The following is a 20,392-nucleotide window of genomic DNA, read 5'->3' on the forward strand; positions in this document are numbered from 1 at the left end:
CGAGGGAAGTCGTGCTCTCCCAGCCCCTCCTGGCCGGTGTGCTGCCCCTATGCTGTCACCCCGTCCACCCTGGCAAGGACACACACATTCTGCTATAAGAATCTCACCTGCAGCATGCATTCTGCTTTAAGCAGGAAGACCAAGATGGCAGTGGATGTAGGAAAACCCAGGAAACAGCACTCAGTATTTCACATTCCTCCTCAAAATGCCAAGTGATGGGAAGAACTTGACAGAACGCAGGAATAAATGTGCTGTGATACCCACATGCAACACAACCAAGAACTGAGGGCAAATTCACAAGCCACGCCTCCTAACCTTGGACCACTTCCCTCTGTGGAACCATCGGTGCTGCAGATCCAGAATCAGCCTTATACTTAAAACCGAGGGCTGTTCATTTCCAGCTCCTGGTGCCTACACTCTTGTGGATGTAGAAAGAACACCGGACAGGGAGAGCGCTTCTGGGCACACCGCTATTTTGCTGTGAGGCACTGAACGAGCCCCATACCCCCACTGACATGCTTACCCATTTTGGCAAAGGTGAATTAATGCCTGCCACTCCCTCAATTCCTAGAGCCGTGGTGCAGCTCACATGAGAATGACTTGTCAGATAACTTTCCAGAGCTTAACACACTAGATGAACGGGAGGTGGGGGGTGGGAAGCATTCCAGTTATGGGTAGCCTGCCCCAACACACTCCCACACTCGCCTTCGTGGGTCCCCTCCAAGTGCCCGTTTGGTCCAAATGATGACCTCCACCCCCACCCCCAGAGGCCAAAGCCCAGGGCCCAGCACTGCTGCTGGTACCAGTGCCAACTTGGGATGAATGTCCTCCAGCCCGAGAAGCAGAAAATGTAACTGAGTTAGCAAAGGAAACAAAGAGGAACCCCTGAAGCTTCCTGTCCGATTGTGGCTTTCGGGGCATGAGCCACCAGCCCGCATCTGCACAGTTAAAGCCCTGGCAGGACATTGGGGGCAGGCACGTGAGGGGGTCCCTGCAGCTGCCCAGGGGCACCATGGGACCGGAGGCTAACCTGTGGAAGCCTGGTCTCTGCTACTCCCACATGAGTAATGATGCAATGCACAGGCGTTCGCCCTTACCGTGCCCCTTCCCCATCCAGAAAAATCACCTACCACTTACAAGGACTGTGCAGTCTCAGGGTGGGAGTTGCCTGGGAAGGCAGGACAGCTCGGGGCTTGTGAAGTTCCTGGTGCAAAGCCAAGGTTGCTGCTAGCCCAGTGTGCCAGCACAAAGGGGCGGTAGTGTAGACTGGGCAGTGGGAGGGATCCGGGCCACTTCTGTTTTAGTTCACACATGGGACAGTGGCCCCAGGCCACCCCCACCCCAAACTGGGGCTGACTGGGAGTAGGTGAGCATGACCTAGAAAAGGCAGAGATTAATGGAGTCATTTCCTCACCTGCCTGGGGCTCAGAGCTGAGGGAGTTGGAGGGCCAGAGAAGCATGAGTCTGACCACCTCAGTCAAAACTAAACACAAACACTGCCTTCCAGCCAAGCCCCGACCTATAAAGCATGAAGCACAGATCCACCAGAACAGAAGAAACCCGGCATCCAACATTTACGTAAGACATTCATGTACCTTGGATTTGTTTTTTGACTTGTATCCCTAAGGAGGCGGTAAAACTTGCAGGGATAATTTAGTTTTTCCAAGCACCTTATTTTGTCAAACAACTAGAAACGGTGAGATATCCAGCTTATCCAGAGAAGTCAGTGAGCAAAGGGCCTACCCCGCCCTCCAACAGCCAACAGGAAGCGTTTGGGCCTGGGAGTGGCGGGGATTGTTCCGAGGCATCTTTTACTCTGTCAGGTCACCCGGCTGAGGCAACCCAGGGCGTCCTGGAACACGCCACAGGTGCTGCTTCTTAAAGTGCAAAGAGACCCCAGAGGATTACGCAGCGTGTGGGCCTCCACCCCACGCCCAGGGTACCTTAGTGTCAGGCTTCTTCACTGCAGAGGCCATGGCCCAGCCACGGGGAATGGGGGGCAGCCAGTATCTGTAGCAGCCTTAGCAGGGTTGCTGTGTTTGGAGGGCGGAGGTGGGAATGAGAAGGGTTCTCAGGGGCCAGTGGAAAGGCCAGGAAGGGCGGGGGAAGGCCGCGGGGGGAGGATGGTGTCAGGCAGGCACGATGCCCTCCTCACGACTCTCACGGTCTTTGTACCTTTAGCTCCTCCGGTCTCTGAGAGCCTGGGAGCTTGAAGGATGGCCCTACGTGGCACCAACAGACCACCGTACTTCAGAGTTCCCCACACACAGCCCACTTCCCACAAATACCCCTGCTGGCGCAGTATGAAAATGATTCAACACCAAACACACTGAACCAAACCCCAAGTGCACCCTGGCACCCTCCAGCTGCCCCCACCCCAACCTTGCGCGCGAGCCCACACACGCAGCAGCAGCGTTTCTGTAGCATTGTAGTGTTCCAAGGCAGACCAGTATCTATGCTGGTCTCCCTAGCTCTTCCCACCAAGGGCTCGAACTGTCTTCTTGGGGTGGTGGGGGGCATCTAGTGACAGGACGTAAGTGGGACCCCAAAAGGCTCTCAGGCAACCACCCCCGGGCAGGCACCCCCGCTCTGCTGTCACCAAGACAGGGGTCCGCGTCCACCTGTCTGCCTCTCGGCAGAGGTGGGGAGAGAGTTAAATCTCGACGTCTGTAGTTTTCTTCCTTTTCTTTTTAAAAATCATTGGAGGGGGTCTTCCCATTTTTCTTCGTGTTCCTGTTTTAAAGGGAACGCATCCCCAAAGCCTGTGAAGCGAGGAGGGGGTGCGTGGGGGGTGGAAGCGGCGACACCCTCTCTCGGTCCAGGCACGAAGCTACCCTCCCTCTGTTCTGATCTGTGCCCAGCACTGTACCTCGGGGTGGCAGAGCCGTGGCCTACATGTTCCCAAGGAGGCTGCTAGACAGGCTGCACGGGCAACGGGGGTGAGGTGCAGATACGGAAGGTGGGAAGCGGCAACAGACGGGAAGTGTTCTCTTTAGGGGCTGCCGGCCCCGTCCTGGGGCAGCCTGAAGCCCCAAATCTCCTCCTCCCCTGGCCAAAGCCCGTGCTCTGTCCAGTGGGCGGACGCCCTGAGGCTGGTGTGCGCAGACAGGTGGGGGAGGGGGTCCGGGGAGCAGTGAGCGTGTGGAGGGCCACAGGGTCGCTGCCTGGCTAGTTCAGTCCTCAAAAGGGTCCAAGTCAAAGGGCAGGGCCCCGGCTGTGGCCTGCAGCCAGCCCCAGGTCTGCAGTGCTGGGGCTCAGGGCACTGGACGGCCCAGCCTCTGGCGGACTGTTGGCTGGTGGCGCTACTGCTGAGATGTCGAGAAGGTGAGAGGAGAGAGGGGACACCCTCCCCACCCCCGCCCCCAGTAGACCTGGTTTTGTTCAAGGCCAAACGCTACCCCGACAAACAGAGAAGACCGTGTCTCCTTTCGCCCTGGGCCTCGGGGGGCTCACAGCGTGTGTTCGGCTTGAAGCTGGGAGGGGAGCAGTGGCTGCATCGGGGACTGGGGGGTGGGCGGAGGCGACTGGGGCGGTGACGGCTGACTTGTGACAGGTGTGGAGGTGAGGAAGGGCACGGCGGAAGCCAGGGCAGAGGGGGAGCTGGGCGTGGCGCCGGGAGGCTCGCTGATGGGCCTGTTGTGGAAGAAGAAGGGGCACTGCTGGATGAAGAGCTCAATGATTGTCTGGTAGGTCCGTGTGGCCGTGAGGGCGTCCATGGTGCTGAAGTCGGGTCTCATCAAGGTGGGCCAGAAGCAGATGGACAGGTTCTCACTGGTCATGAGATTCACCTTGTTGTTGTGGCTGACTCTGTAGGCGACACCAAACTCAAGGTCAGAGCCCAGTAGCAGGCCTGATCGAGGATCTCGACCGACTGTGCTCATGGTCACTGCCTCGCCAGCTGCTCTCCTGGCCCGCCCACCCGCAGCCCGAGAACAGAAAAGGCCCCAGCACAGCTCTCCAGGGCCCTGGCCTGCGAGTTGAGGCCTGAGCCCCTCCACGCCCCGTCCTCTGTTCCAGTGCCTCACGCGGCTCTGAGGCCCAGCTCACGGGAGGCACCCCGCCCCCCCCAGCCCCGTGGGTGGGCAGGATGCCTCAGGGACTCTCCCGCAGGCCCCCAAAGCGGGGCAATGCTCTGGCTGTACAGAGAAGAAGCGTGTGTATCCCAAGCCACGGTTCACAAGACACCACTTTGTCAGGAGAGGAATAGGTCTGACCGGAGAACAAACCTACTCTGTGTGCGAGTAAATGCGGGAACCACGCAGCGAACTGGTTTCCTGACTGTGGCTCCCGCACTTGCTTGAGTGCAGTTCACCCTCTTACACCGCACACCCGTCTCGGCCCCGCGTGCTGTCACGCCAGTCAGGAGACACGAATCCTGGAGGAAGGACTTCGGGTGTGCGGGGGGCCACGCAGGCCTCTCTCAGACAGAACCAGGACAGGAGCCCGAGGTGGAGGAGCCAGCAGCCCAGCAGGCTGAGGACGGAGCCTTGCTCAGCCGCATTCTACAGCCAACTGGCCCCGACCGGAGGTTTTCAAAGGAGGGAAGACCAAACAGCAAGCCCTGCAACGTACTTGTTCAGGTGAGAGATGACATATTTGAAGACTTCATGGTTTTCCTTCGGGAATCTCTTGAGTACCTCCTTAAGGGCGTGTAACTTTTGCTCACGGTCATTGATTTCTGAGGAGAGAGAAAACCAAGACAAGGCTGGTGGGCCTGGGGCTCAAAGCAGATACTGGTCCTGGGCAGTTGGTCAGACTGGTGGGTTGGCGGCCAGGGAAGAGTACGCTGTATACTCTACCTTCTCTGAAGGAAGCCCAACCCCATCCTCTCCCTGCAAGCCGGTGCCCAAGGCTGGCACACCTGGCAGTGGCATGGGGCTAGGAGTCAGGCCCACCTCCGTGTCCCAGGCCCCTGCTGAAGGGGAGCGCTGTACGCCTGGGGCTTCCTGGCCCCCCTACCCGAGACTGCACGATCCAGAGAGAATCCACCATAAAGAACACCATTCTTCGCTCATCCGGTTGCCCCTGGAGACAGGCATCCCAATGCAGAAAGCCTGCCTGCTTCCTGACCAGACGGGTGAGCGCTGCCACCCACCCACGCCAACAGACGGTCTAGGGAGGGAGTTTGTCACAAGACCAGGCCTCTGTCCTTTTCCTGGAGTCACAGGGACCCTCCACATATCTCCCTATTGGAGGAGCCGATGGAAACAGCGGGGGAATTCTTATGTAGTTCGTCAAAGGGACGACACACCCCCTTCCCCCACTACCGCCCAGAGTTTGCCCATCACGGAATCCTAATGTACTGAGAGAGGGAAAATAAGCTAACCCAAATGAAACGCTTAATCCACGCCAGGCCTGGCTCAGCGAGCCCTCACAATCCTACGAGGCTGGGGCTGTTATCACCCCACTTCAAGGATGAGGAATCTGAGGCCCAGAGAGGTTGCAGACATCAGCCTCTTGGTCTGGGAACCAAACCCTCTCCAGATGGCTTCAGAGTCTGAGTGAGGACTGCTGTGCTCCCTGGGGCCCTGGTTCCCCTTCCTGAGTAGACCTGGCCTGCCTTGTCTGGGAGAGCCGCCCTGAGGTAGTGGGACAAAAATGGTCCAGAGACCACTTGGAACCAGTTGGTCGAGAGATCTCTCTGAGCATGGGCAGGTATCCCCGAGGCCACTTGCTGGAACTGAAGGCTATCTCTAGGACTCCAGGGCTCATAAAAATCACAGGAGGATCCCATGAAGAGATGGCAGCTCTCCCACAACTGATGGCTGTGGGGTAGGTGGACAGGGGGTTCATTAAGAAATATGATGGTTCCTAACTCGTCTGGGGACATGGGCTCCTTTAGGATAGATGAAAGCTCTGGACCCTCTCCCACAAATAAACTGTGTACAGCCCTGTCTACGATTCCTGGAGCTTCACAGACTCCCCAGACCCACATATTCTTTAGGAAGCCTCTGGTCTCCTAGTTAAGAACTTCTGTAGGAGGTGATGTTCCTAGAGGGTCACCACAGTCTGGGAGCCTCAAGCTAGACTTAGAAGGACAGACAGAACATAAACGGCTGGTGGGGAGGTGTGGGGAGGTACAGGGAGGAAGGGCTGTGCGGTGGTCTAGATCTCGTCTCTGAGACCAACCAGCTGCGTGATCTCGGGGGAGTGACACGTCTGAGTGGCAGTCTCCCTGCCCATGAAAGAGGCTCATGACAGTGCCTCCTTTACTTGGCAACACCACACCATGAAATGAAGAGCTCACAGCCAGACACACAACAAGCACCTGGGAGCGAGTCTGAGTTTCAGGGAACCAGTGGAAGAGGCGGCCGCCAAGATGGCAGGCATGGAGCTGAGAGTGTTCGCTGGCAGGCTAATGAGCATGAAACCGGTGAATGTTTTGACTTGAGAGCGTGCTTGATAAAAACAGTGTTTTGGTAACATCTGTCTGTTAGAGGATGACTACAAACCCCCCCACAGGAACTAATTATGTGGCGCCATTATCAGTTTCATTTCTCTGAACCCAAGACTTATTGTAAGGGTTCAACTTCAAGGGCACACTTTTTGTCTGGCCTTGAGTTTCAAAATCCTTTACTGTTACGCTTCAATAAAAAGTTTACTTAAAAGAAGGAAACTGCTCAGGGTGGGGGCAGGGGTGGAGGGATGAACAACTGTCCTGGAAAACACGAGACGCACGGGCATGCCGAGTCTCACTTAGAATAGCTGCGCCCTTCCAGACGCGGCTTCCGGAGGCCTCTTGTAGGCGCCCGCACGACAAGAACACAGCTGTGTACGAACGGCAGCACCTTCACGTAAGAGCCCAGCCTCACCCGTCCTCCTGGCTGGACGCAGGAAATGGGGCTGCTAATGGCACTGCCTGCCCGGGACGGCCCCTCTCCTTCCTATCCGCTGAGCAACAAGGACGGCTGCTCCGTCTCTCTCTTCCGGGCGGCGGGCCGGGGGGATTACAGAACCTGCTCGGACAGTGATTCAAGGGCCACCCTCAGGCACGCCAGCCTCTCTCCCCCTCCCAGTGTAGCACACCAGCAAGGTGCCTAACAAGGCCCTAGACGGAGGGGAGGGCGGCGAAGGGAACAACCGGAAGCCTCCCGGTGCAAAGCCCCATGAAGAACAAGGTCCACCTCACGCACAGCCTTCTGACCTGACCTGTCCTTCTGTCTTGATGTTCCTCCAGCAAGCACACCACCACCAGCGTTGAGGGACCCACTCACACCGGCCGTCTTTTCATGGTAGTCACGACACCAGTGACTTCTTACCTCTGGAGAACGCAGGAATGTCGGCGGGGCGATTTCACAGTTGCTGTTTGTGTCATCCTCCCACCACCAGAGGGCAGGTGGGGCTGGTTTATCCCACATGCTGGCTGAGAAGACCCACTCAAGAAAGAGGCAACACCAAGGACACAAGGCTGGTGAGTGGAAGGAGTGGTGGGCACCAAGCTCTGTCTCCAAGTCCAGCACTCCTGCCCTGGGTCACCTGCCTGCCACCATGCTCAGAGCCCTCGCCAGCTTCAATAATCCTCTTTGAAAGGGGTGAAGGGCTCTATAGGGCTCAGGCCTCCTCAGCTAAAAAACCATACTTTTTTCTTTTCTTTTTTTTTTTTTGCGGTACGCGGGCCTCTCACTGCTGTGGCCTCTCCCGTTGCGGAGCACAGGCTCTGGACGCGCAGGCCCAGCGGCCATGGCTCATGGGCCCAGCCGCTCCGCAGCAAGTGGGATCTTCCTGGTTCGGGGCACGAACCTGCATCCCCCGCATCAGCAGGCGGACCCCCAACCACTGCGCCACCAGGGAAGCCCCCAAAACCATACTTTTAAAACCATGTGTCTGTCAACTGAGACATCAATACAGGTTCACGAGAGGCATGTGAGGTCAGCTGAATCAAGACGAAGTCTGGGCACTTCCCTGGTGGTAAAGTGGGTAGGGCTCCGTGCTCCCAATACAGGGGGCCTGGGTCCAATCCCTGGTCGGGGAACTAGATCCTGCATGCCGCAACTAAGAAGTCCGCTTGCTGCAACTAAGAGATCCTGCACGCCACAACGAAGATCCCGCATGCTGCAGCACGAAGGCCTGGCACAGCCAAAAGAACTAACTAGATAGACAGAAAGATAGATAATTTAAAAAAAAAAAAAAAGACGAAGTCTGGATACAGACCAGGGAACTTAGAACTGAGGTCCCAAGAACTTTGGAGCAAGAGGAGAGGACAGGACTTCCCTGGTGGCTCAGTGGTTAAGAATCCGCCTGCCAATGCAAGGAACACAGATTTGAGCCCCGGCCCGGGAAGATCCCACATGCCGCGGAGCGGCTGGGCCCGTGAGCCATGGCCGCTGAGCTTGTGCGTCTGGAGCCTGTGCTCTGCAACGGGAGAGGCCACAACAGTGAGAGAGGCCCGCGTACCACACACACAAAAAAAGAATCCGCCTGCCAAGGCAGGGAACACGGGTTTGAGCCCTGGTCCAGGAAGATCCCACGTGCCACGGAGCAACTACGCCTGTGCGCCACAACTACTGAGCCTGCACTCTAGAGCCTGCGAGAGACAACTGCTGAAGCCCGCGAGTCTAGAGCCCGGGCTCCACAACAAGAGAAGCCACTGCTATGAGAAGCACACGCAGCGCAATGAAGAGTAGCCCCCGTTCGCTGCAACTAGAGAAAGCCCACGTGCAGCAACGAAGACCCAATGCAGCAAAAAAAAAATAAATAAATAAATTCAAAAAGAGGAGAGGACAGCCAGAGGCCACTGGGGACCTCAGAGGCTAGCTTGCTATACCCCTCACAGTATACAGAAAAACCATGGCCCAAAGAAGTAAGAATGCTGGTCCGAGGTCACACAAATTGGTGTCAGGGGCCCTAATCCCAAACACTGCTCTTGCCCTGGCTGTGTCACTCTGCTGCCATCTCTGGTACCCAGGCTGTCAACCAGGCTCTAGGCTTGGATCTGCTACCGCTCAACCCAGTGCCTAGAGGAAACTCCCTGATGGATTTTGACCACCTTGCATACCTGCACCACCAGAAAAGGAAAACACCGGCGCAGGTCACAACCGCTCAGTGATGCATGCAGCTGCCAGTGTCCTTCTGGTGGGAAATGACCCCAAGGCTGAACTCTCCCTCTGCTGGGCCCAGAACGGAAGTTTCAGGGTGTCCTTCTCCCGGAGGTACGACCTTGCAGTAACCTGTGCAATGTCTCCTACCCACCAGATGAAGGCAGGGACTGCACACGTGTCTGTCTGCTGCCATCTGTCCCTGTCCCACGCAGGGCCTGGCACATGCTAGGAGATGAGGGACACGCCCGTGCTCTTAAGCAGCTAACTGGACAGACAAGAGGAAGCAGGATCCCAGAATTAGCAACATCACAAGGCAGCATGTGAACAAGAGCCCAATGAGCAGCACGACTGGCTCACCTGGCGACCTCGCCGGTCAGTCATTTATTAATCTCTAGCTCTAAGTTGTCTCATCTACAGATGGAAAGGGTGAGACAATAAGCCAGCATCCTGAACCATCTGGGCTCATATATCCCTTTGATGATTTTTTTTTTTTTTTTTTGCCAGGGGGTGGGTGGGCCACACTGTGTGGCTTGTGGAATCTTATTTCCCTGACCAGGGATCGAACCCGGGCCCTTGGCAGTGAAGTGTGGAGTCCTAACCCTGGACTGCCAGGCAACTCCCATCCCTTTGACAATCTGATGAAAGACCATGGTCTTCTCCGTAGACTTAAATGCGCACACAGAACTCACAAGCAGTTTATGGGGACTAACGAGGCTCTGAGGCCAAAGGTCCTTAGGCTCAGAGCCTCTGGACCAAGACAGAGGCAGCTCTAGGGCCTTTCCTGGCACAAAAGACATAGGACAGGGTGTGTGGGGACTGCTGGACCAGAGGGATTCCGGATAGGTGGTGGTGGGGTTTGCGGGGGGGGCTGTGAGATGGAGAGAAGACGCGGGGCAAGAATAAATGATACTGTTTCTTGAAGGCTGGGGTGAAACGTGAGGACGAGACAGAACGGGGAATTCAAGCCCCCTCTAGCTGCCTCCTGAAATCCTGGTCCTCTCTGAAGCCAAGCTCAGGTGCCGTCTCTTCCACGAGGCCTTCTACCTTCCTCTCTCCTTACTGCGTTTCTGCACTTCCAGCTCAGGTTGCTTCACGCTGTCTGGCAGAGAACTTAAGTGAGCACTGGGGAGGGCAGGAACCACGTCTCAGCACAGGTCGCGCCCAGCTTGCCCTCCCTCGCAGTGTGGGCTGCGGCTGCTATTCCTTTCTCAATCTCCCACACATCACCTTGAACGCGGTAGGAAAATAACTGGTGAACAGTCACGAAAACCTCCATTTGTAGGCAGAATTTCAGCAATGTTCAATATTGTGAAATCTTGGAGCTTACAAAACACTTTGATAGTGACCTTGATATTTGTTGTGATGGGATCGGAAACCATTTCCAAGCCCTTAACACACACAGACACAACAGCTCTTAGGTATTACGTGGAAAGAGCTGGTCAAGTTGACGTTGCCATGGAAACCCAGCCAGGCTGAGAATAGCTACTTTTGGGCATGAGAATCTTTGTTCCATCATGTCCCTTAACACTAACTTTGGCACTGCCTGGTTGGTGTTTCTGGCTCAGTGAAGCTCTGGCACACACAGCCCCACTCTTCACTCAACTGTTAAGGCCGTGAGAGGTGCCATGTCAGTGAGATACACTTCTCTCTACCAGGTTCAAGACAACGGAGCTCCAGCTGACTAGCTTGGGGCACAGGAAACACACAATGGGAAGAGGAAGCGGAAAATCTCCACCCTTTTCCAGGCTGCAGTAGCAGCAAGAAGCTCCCTTCCTCAGCAGAGGCAGGCAGCGGAAGCTGCTGTAGGAAGGCAGCTGATTCCCTATCAATAACACCTTCCTCTCCTGCCCCCTGTGACCCTCCCCAAACAAAAAGACGCTATGTCAGCAATTCCCGCAGAAACAATGGGATTCTTTCTGCGGGGTGCCAGGACTCTACAAGCCTCTAGATGGCGCCAAGTCAAGACAAACGCTGCCCAGAATCTCTGGGCTTCCAGCAAGCTGGGTACCAGCCCACACCTTCTCTTCCCAACTTCTGCCCAGAGACAAGCTTAGCTTACATGGAAAGAAAGCTGGCTCTGGATGGAGATTTCCCATGTGTTTCACATCTGAGCCAGCCTGGAGCCTGCTAGAGAAGTGACTGCTGGGAGGACCTCTATCTTTGGATGGTAGGACCAGAGCAGAAGCTGGCACCTGTCCCCACCCCCTAAGTCATCTGGAGAAACCCAGACTCCTGTCCTGAGAAGGTAGATGGGAAAGAAGGCCAAGGAACCCTGTGACAGTCCCAGAAGCTGCCAGTGCTTCTACCCACCCCTGTGGGCTTGGATAAGATTGGGGAAGTGAACAATTTCAATCAGCTAAGATGGTGTGTGTAAAATATGGTGGTGAAGGCGGCACCTAGACTATGGAAACAAACATCACAGGAAAGGCAGACCACAGAACAGAGACTCTGGGGGCTCTGCAGCACTGACAGCAGTCAGGTTCTGACAGGGACACCCCTCCACAGTTGGGCTTCTGTCAGCACCTCTATTTCCCGAAGCCACTAAGAGTCCATGACTCACATCTTAAAAGTCCTGCGAAGTTGTGACAGCCCCCAGAATTCTGCCCACACCATCAGCTTTGTGAGTAAATCGTGTTTGCTTAAAACTCCCTCTTTTGAGTTGGGCAGTGGCAAGATAAGACTAATGTGCTGGGGTCCCAGGACCACAGCTCCCTTTCCACTTCCCCACCCCCTTGGTCGCTGGCAAAGACACTCCCTTCTGTAGCTGCACAGCAGTGGCTGCTTCTGGGGTCTTGGTCCACCCCACCAGAGGTACAAAGTAGAAGGCTGCCTTTGGCTAAAAAAGTTCAGAAATGTCACCCCGTGGAAAGCTTGGAGATGGAGAGGTCAGGCCCCCCGCCTAGAGCACTACATGAAGTCCAGGAAAGGCTGCCCAGTGGGAAGGTTCCCACATGGTGGACAAATGCCTCTGGAGAGAGGCAAGCCAGGGCAGAAACAGCTCTCGGGGCAGGCAGGATGGCGTGCGAGGTGACCATTAAAACCAGAGATGCTAACCTGCTGCAGCCTCAAGTGACCATCTGGTCAGGGCCATCGGAGCTGTCCCCTTCCCTCAAGAGGATGGCTTCCTCAGAGGCTATCTGGCTCTGCACCACACGTTAATTTCCTTCTGAGAGAGCTGGGAGAAGAGGGGTGAGCGAGAGGAGGGCAAAGGAAAGTAATACACCTATCACCTAACAGGTCTGTGACACAGCCTTGCCTCCAGACCTCTCCGAGTCTCATTTAAAAAATATGAGGAGGGATGGTAACAGAGATGACTGAGGGCCAGGGAAGGTCACGCTGGCCACGCACACACTGTGAACAAGCAACGGAGCAGAGATGTGCCCCAAGTCCGACATCAAAACCAGGCTCTCAGCTCACGGAGTTCTGGGGCCACCTGCAACTTCCTTGACAGAACCCTCAGAGAAGCACCTCTGGTCAACCAAGGCAGGGGTCTAATGTGTCAGCCCCTTCGGTGCCACCTTGCTAGTCCCCTTTCCTTACGTCCTTCACATCTCGGTTCCAAGAGTCCAAATGTCAGCTCTCTGAGGGCAGGACCCATTCTTAAGGTGCTGCACCCCCTCCCTCAATTTGCCCAACACAGAGTCCGCCTGGGGCGCTGCCAGGGGCCCACAAGCTACACACGGTTGCCACTACTCACTGTGTGCCTCCACCAGATCGATCTGCATGTTGTATGGGACCAGGGGGTCTGGCAGTTCTGAGAAAAAGCTCTTCATGGCCCCTGCCACAGTGTTCACTGTAAAGTCCTTCTCTGCCAAATCCAGGTTGTGATCTGAAAGGAAGTTGGGAGAGTGAGGCCAGATCAATGTAAGCTGGGCAGAAGCGAGGAACACTCAGCGCTGGGGATAAGCAGAGAAACGAGGACCCAGGGGCGCCGCCCAGGGCAGGCCTGGAGGCTGGGTAGGGACTCAGGATCATCACAGACTGGACAGAAGGTGGCACCCCTGGGTGCTGCTAAAAAAGAAGAAAAGAGAGTTCTGAGACTCAGAGACAGAGGCTGACACCCAACCTTCCAAGGTCAGCCTTTGAGGAGCTGCACCCCCCATTCGGTGCCATCCAACTCCCCTTGTTTGGCCTGGATGTGCTGCTACCTCTTCCTTACACCCTCGCACTCAGGGAAAACAGGAGGAGGCTTTCCCAAAAGGCCAGCTCCCTTTTCCTGGAAGGTTACAGAAATGCTGCCAACAGCTGGGCTGCCGTCCCCGTCCCTGCTCCTGTGGTGATCGGGTAGTGAGGCTCACTCCCCCTGCTGGTCCCTTCCAGCTAATGATACCTCTGACCTCTGTCTCTAATTTTCCTTTACATACTTTACTGCACTTCTGATCGTAACAAATCATCTACTGATAGATATCAGCTGCTTCTATTGGGGGGCTGTATGTAACCCATGTTACAGATTCTGGCATATAATCAAGTGTATACCCAAGGGTGGCTTTACCCTCACTCTGACCTCATGCTTCCTATCCTGCAAGACTAACGCACATTTTCCTTCTCTCCTGGGTCACCTCCTCCCGCTGCCAGCCAGCAGAGACTGACTGTGGTGTTACGAAGTGCTATGGGCCCCTGGGTGCTGGGGTGGGGCGCCTGCTCCCAGTGCACAAGGCTTAGCTGCTGGCTCCCGCAGGCCCGCACAGGCTGCCTGGCTTGGTCTCCTGAGGCCCAGTCACATGCTAAGTTGGACCCTGCTTTGATCCCCAGCTTCCTTTCTTCTTTGGTCAGTGACATCTGTGAATTTTTACTGCTTTGGCTCATTTGCTTCTGGCATTGGTGGGTGTTACAGTTTGGCTGTTGGGTTAGGGTGGAATAGATTTGGCCATCTGGCTCTAGGCCTCTCAGACCTGATCTAGCTTAGGAGACAGAAGTCCCTGCCAAGAGCCAGTCTAACTCAGGAGAGTTCCGCTTCGGGAGTCTGGGGCCCAAGGCTCAGCTCATCACAAAAGGCTCCCTTGCTTCGTTTCTCTCCTGCAGGGACTCTGTGAGGAGGGTACTCCCGTGGCCCTGGCAAAAGGGGATTGTCATCTCAACCCAACCTTTACATCATGTGCCTGAGATTCACCCCTGCACAGCCCAGTCCAAGGGAAGCAAGGCCCTTTCCTGGTGAGCGAGGCGCGGGCCGGAACAGTGCCTGGATGGTGGGGTGCGGGAGCAGCCCAGCTGAAGCAGGTTTGGCGGGGATGACACTTCTGTTTGCTGACAGGGCCCAAACCCCTTCTCCTTCTCAGTCACCCGGCCAGCACCCCTTGGCTTTTGAGGCTCCTGCCTCCGGTGCTCGGCTGGGCTGTGGCCTTACCTTGGTCAAACTGCCTTTGCAGACTCTCCATCTCTGACTTGTTCCCGCTGACCCGGTAGATGCCTTCAGTGCTCAGTCCTGAGAAGAAACAAGCAGGTGTCTTAGGAGCAGGAAGTGGAGAGCAGAGAACGAGGAGGACTGCACTTGAGGAAAGAAGGGGAGAGTCCATGAGGCACCACCCACTGGGAGACAGGAACAGGGCTGAAGCACTCTTGACTTACCTAGATGCTTCAACTCACTTTTGCCCATTTTCTTTTTCACTTAAAAATGTAAAAATATTTGCTTTTTGTAAAAATTAAAATGATACAGAAGCACATCAGACAAAGATATCTTTTGTCCACATTTTGATGTATACTCTGGAATCTTAGTTTTTTTTTTTTAACAAAATGGAAAGAACACTGTTAATTTAACCCACCCATTTCATTTACAAAGTATGTTGTGAACGTAAATCATTAACTGTTTTTTTACAACATGATTTTTAAAGACATCAAAATACACAGTAACTTAAAAACAATCTACTGTTAATCATTTAGGTTTTTCCAAGTTTTCACTGTTAGGAATAACCCACAATTATGTTTTTTGATAGCTAGTTAAGTTTAAAAGATTCTTGGCCGTGTGTGTTTCTTACTCTGTGAATTTCCTATTCGTGTTCTTGTTCATTTTCCTATAGCAGTGGTTCTTCTCATTTTGTACTTGAATATTAAGGAACTGACTACATTAATGTTATACATCTTTACGTTTTTTCCCTTTTGTTATCTGTTTTCTAATTTTGTGTACTGAATTTTTTGGAAGTACATAATTCAAAAATTTTAGGTTTTCAAGACCCATCAATTTCTTTATGATGTCTTCATTTGTTTTTATGGTTAGAGAGGATTTTCCTGTTCTAGATCAGATATTCTCTATTTCTTCCTTCTTGTTCTTTTACAACTTATTTTTTTACATTTAACTCTGCGATTCTTTTGGAACTTACTTGGTGTACAGTGTTAGGTAAGGAAAAAAGCAATGCTAAAATTCAATTAAATAATAACATGGGAGGATATAAAGTACCAAGTGAGAGAATGACTCCCTCCACCCTTCACTCCCCGCCCCTTGGCACAGGAAGTACTGTGCAGCTTGCAGTGGACTCCAAGCACTGTCTCTCAACTTGGTTCTCCTCCTCTCCAGGAAGGAAAGTCCACTGTTGCGCCCCTAAGACCATGGGTCTAAAGGACAATGACGTCACCGTGAAAACCAAGATGCGATCTCATGGCCAAACCAACCCTGGTTCCCTTCTGAAGATCACGGTTTTGAGCAACTCTGACCAGCTGAAGGGGCACTGAGGAAGCACCCTGGAGCCACCACTGAACACCAGAAGGCAGTGCGGACAGTGGAGAGAGGACTAGGCCCTGAAGTCCATTAGGAGGCTCTTGAGAGCCAAGTGTCTCAACGTCAGTTATCACCTAATTGATGCCTCTGGAGAGGCACCCATCAGGCGCGATAAACGCAGTCGGCCTGTTTCTGGAGCCCCGGATTGGTGGCAGGTGAACTGTGAAGAACATCAAAGCAGAAGCCATCAATTCCCTATAGCCTAAAAGCTGTTAACTGCACATGGGCCCTTTCACCCCAGAGAAAAGGGGGTCAACAGACCAGCCTCAAGGACGCCCTGCTGTGCGATGCCTAGCTACGAAGGAGCTGCGCCATCACCGTACTCGGCACAAGTGCAGACACCATCCAAACTCGAGGCCCTGGACACACCCCAGCCCAGTGGTGACCCTGCCCACTGCCCTCCCTTCTGGGGTTAATATTTCCTGCGTGGTCACCATGTTGTGCACTGGGCTACATGCTTTCCCACATCCACCACTCATTTATTAGATGAATGATGACACCATCGAATCTTCAACCCCTTATGGTGGGGCTACTGGATGGAGAGAGAATACAGATGAGAAAGGGAGATTCAGAAAGGTGAAGTCCTAGCTGGTAAGAGGCAGAGTGGTCTAAGTCCAGGACCTCTGCTACTCTTCTGCCTCCACACTGTTCCAGAAGATGCTTGACATTCATCCACCATCAGGCTGGGGTCCAGACCACAGTCTCCCCCCGCGACCAATCCCCTCAAAGAAACACCACATTTGAGTGAAACCCACTGGCCCTCAGTACCCTGGGGAGCCAATCTTGAGACGGTCCATCCCCTCTATTGCTGTCAACCTCCAGAAGTTAGAGGTCAGGATGGCCCCTGTTCACCATCCCTAGTTAGTAATTTTACAATGGTCTCTTTCCTCAGTGACTTTTCTAAACTATTCTCAGACATATTTAAACTTTCTACCTATTTCACATCTCGGGTAACACGTCACATGCTTACACATGAAATCACCCACGTTTTGACAAGCCCTGGGTATGTGTCAACAGATTCAAATCTTCACGCCCTAGGTTTAAAAAAATCACTACACTTTTCTCTTTACCTGAATATCAGCCCTCTCTAATACAAAGAAAACAATGATACAAACGGCAGGAGCTTAAGAAGTCCTCGAGGAAGTAGCAATACCCACAGTTCCCGAGCCCCAGGGTGGAGAGGCTCTCGGACCTGGAGAAGATCCTGACAGCCTCAGGCCATTCATCACCTTCTGGCAACCCTGACCTTCAGCGCAGACAGAGGTGCCCTCTGCATTGTCTCCTAATGGCCACCTGCCCCGGTATCACAGGGCAGAAAACAAACTGCAAGTTAGCAATCGGGAAATTATTGGAGGCGCGGGCCTGCTGAGACCTCACTAGATGGATGATCACAAAAATGGAAGCATCTGAACCACAAGGCCGGCTCCACAGCATCAATTAATCATCAACTTAGTATTTCCCGTAATCTGGACACATGTTTATATTACGAAATCCCACTTTAAAATAGCAATTCTGCCACCGCTCTACACAACAACATGGCATAATTTAGGAAAGGTATCATCTGCTTGGCCAGTACAATTTTTCACAACTATTAATTAGACAACAATTAAATAAAAACAAAAGTCTGAGAGCAGACTTCAAACTGCAGACTGCTCGGGAAACAGAGCTAGCAACCCAGGTGAGAACCAGGATGGCTGACAGAGCAAGGGCAGCTTTGCCAAGGAGCCCGGGACCGGAGCAGGGAAAGGGCCGGGGGCCTGGAGCAGGCCCCTAGGCAGAGACGCTGGATGCCAAGGGGTGTGCATCCTGGGACCCACAGACCCACACAGAAACACTCAGGGGCTGACTCTGGCTCACCCCTGCCAGCAGAAAGCAGTACCCCCCAGCCACAAGATCTGTTCCGTGGCTAGAGGCCCCACTGAGAAAGCTTCAATCTTAAACTATGAGGCATCTCTACATACCAGAAATCTCCAAAGACCCATTACCATAGCAGAATCTCAGCAATAGGTCTTTTTTTTTACAGAGCCCTACTGATTTCTTTGGGAATCTTTTAATCTTTGGGAATAGAACAAGAGAAACAAGTTAACATGTGGGAATAGAACAAGAGACAGTTCAGAACAGCCAAGGCTGCTACCTTCAAAAATCTAAACAATTTCTATGTAGAACAGTCTTGTTCCGACGGCTCTAGAGAACAGAGCTATGACTAGACTGGGAATGACAGGAAGGCAAATATTCTCTCAATATATAAAATAATAGTAGCTACAGCTGTCACTCATTATAAAGGGCCAGAGTTTTTGAACTCCCTTCTCACTGGATAGCCATCTGTCTGGGACGCTGTTTAAAAAGATTAATACCTGGTCTAAGAAGACAGCTAATAACAGCAGTAATAAACCATTTACTGAACGCTTACTATGTGTGAGGCACACAATGCTAAGTCCTTACCGTGCATTTTTACATCTGTTCTCACAATAGCTCCTTCAGAGAGATTGTTACTAATCTCATTTTACAGATGGGAATGCAGAGGCTAAGAGGTAACGTAACATGCGCGAGGTCAGAGAGCTAGTGAATTGCAATCTGAACCCCATCTGCTTCCAGAGCCTGTGTTCTTCTACTACTGCGTTTTAAATCACCAGTTTTCAAACTTGAGCGGGCAGCAGAATCACCTGGAGGGCTGGTTATAATATAGGTTACAGGGCTGCAACTGTAGGGTTTCTGATTCTGTTGGTTGGGAGTGGGCCCCAAAAATCTGCATTTCCAACACATTCCCAGGTGACGCTGAGTGCGGCTGGTCCAGGAACCATACTGTGAGAACTGCCACCACTCTAGAAGATGGTCCAGGCCTCTAAGGTCCCTCTGACTCTTAAGATCTATGATTCAATAAAATGGGGGGGCAATACACAAGGAAAAATAAATACCAGACACTTCAGGAACAAAGCATCTCCAAAAAGTATTAAAACTGGTGCTTTTTATTTGTTAGCAAGCCTCTACACATTATTTAAACCACGGCCACATGTGATTTTTCAAAAGGACATTAAAAAATAGAAAAGCAAAGAGGCCTTATTTTTTCTTTCAATAAGTATTTACTGGGCTTCCCTGGTGGCGCAGTGGTTAAGAATCCACCTGCCAATGCAGGGGACATGGGTTCGAGCCCTGGTCTGGGAAGATCCCACATGCCGCACAGCAACTAAGCCCGTGTGCCACAACTACTGAGCCTGTGCTCTAGAGCTCACGAGCCATAACTACTGAAGCCCGCATGCCTAGAGCCTGTGCTCCACAACAAGAGAAGCCACCGCAATGAGAAGCCCGCACACCGCAACGAAGAGTAGCCCCCGCTCGCCGCAACTAGAGAAAGCCCGTGCGCAGCAACAAAGACCTAACGCGGCCAAAAATAAATACAACACAATAAAATAAATAAATTAAAAAAAAAAATTTACTGAGCGCCCAACATGGCAGATAAGATCCTTCACAGAGCTTTCAGCTGTGGTCTTCCTCAAAACTATTTTGGTGACAGAAGGCTAGATGACCCAGCAGTGCCAGCCACGAGGCGTTCCCTATGGGCTAAGAACTGGCATATTTTACCCTTGACTTCCCCATCACAGCGTCCGAGAGATGCCTGTGGCACTTGCCACACCAGGGGCCCCAGGAGAATGGAGAGGTGACCTGCAGGAGCTTGGAAACCGAGAGGAGAACCACCTTCTGCTCTGGTACACGTCTGATTTTCTGAAACGTCCAAAAAAGTTTTTATTCCTGGATCCCAAGCACCACTTCTCGGCACCGGCATTCTTGGCCTGAAGTCTTTCCGTAGTCTGCCCCGGCCAGGCTTCGCCCCTGCTCGGTCACACCAGGACTCAGTTCCTCCTAAGTTTCCTTTCTAGCAACAAATCAATACTTCCTCCAAGACAAACTCTGACTTGTTTATTTTTCACTTTCTATATTTAGATATAAAACTCAGCACTTTAGTCCTTAAATTTTTTTTTTAATTGGTGCTGCCAGTGCTGTAAAACACCCCACATCAGACAGGCTTTAACTACTAAACTACTTCTGTCAACTTTTAAGGAAATGCATCTAATAGGCCATTCTCCTTCCTTCCTGTATCCCAGAGGTAAGTCTCAGGCAGGCTAAGTTTCAAGGCCAGAGGGGTGCTGAGAACTCTGGGAGAAAAGGAAACCCCGTTGAGCATAAAGTCCAAGTTGTCTTGAAGGGGGCCGACTTCTCTGGGTCAAATGCCAACAGTGACACTGCAGCCTGTCTCCTCCTGAGGGTCACACTGCAGCACCCCCGCCACGACAGAAGGTGGAAGGGCTGGAGTGTGGCTGAGCATAGCGCGGAATCACAAGCCACTTACTGGCTCTAAGATCCTGGGCGATAGCGCTTCCTTTCCTTTTCTGCACAACACACAACGGTCCCCACCATACGCCCTGTTGGGGTGCACTGAACGAGGTCTTAGCACAGGGCTAAGGGAGCAGCTATTATCCTAACGATCTAAGTGGAAAGCAAGCTGCCAAGTGGAGGAGCACCTGAATTTTGCTGTCAGGGAGATCCAGGTTCGGATCCTGACTCTAACTTCTGCACATCTGACTCTACAGCGGCTCAACCCCCACCTTCTTAGACTACTGCAAGGAACAAACGAGATAACCCACGTAAA

At 53.0% G+C, this 20,392-nt stretch overlaps 1 protein-coding gene across 1 annotated transcript in view; it reads right to left on the reverse strand.

Annotated features, from left to right (window-relative positions):
* ARHGAP35 (Rho GTPase activating protein 35) overlaps positions 1–20,392 on the reverse strand; it is a 74,336-nt gene continuing 53,944 nt past the window's right edge. Inside the window, exons 3-6 of the mRNA XM_024768336.1 lie at positions 14,383–14,460; positions 12,736–12,867; positions 4,573–4,678; positions 1–3,807 (exon numbers count right to left, since the gene is read on the reverse strand). Of these exons, the coding sequence (XP_024624104.1) occupies positions 3,450–3,807; positions 4,573–4,678; positions 12,736–12,867; positions 14,383–14,460 (674 nt within the window). The 3' untranslated portion in view covers positions 1–3,449. The remainder of the gene's footprint in view (positions 3,808–4,572; positions 4,679–12,735; positions 12,868–14,382; positions 14,461–20,392) is intronic.

The sequence above is a fragment of the Neophocaena asiaeorientalis genome, unplaced genomic scaffold (assembly GCF_003031525.2).
Source record: "Neophocaena asiaeorientalis asiaeorientalis breed wild unplaced genomic scaffold, Neophocaena_asiaeorientalis_V1.1 scaffold629, whole genome shotgun sequence".
In the NCBI taxonomy this organism is placed as follows: domain Eukaryota; kingdom Metazoa; phylum Chordata; class Mammalia; order Artiodactyla; family Phocoenidae; genus Neophocaena; species Neophocaena asiaeorientalis.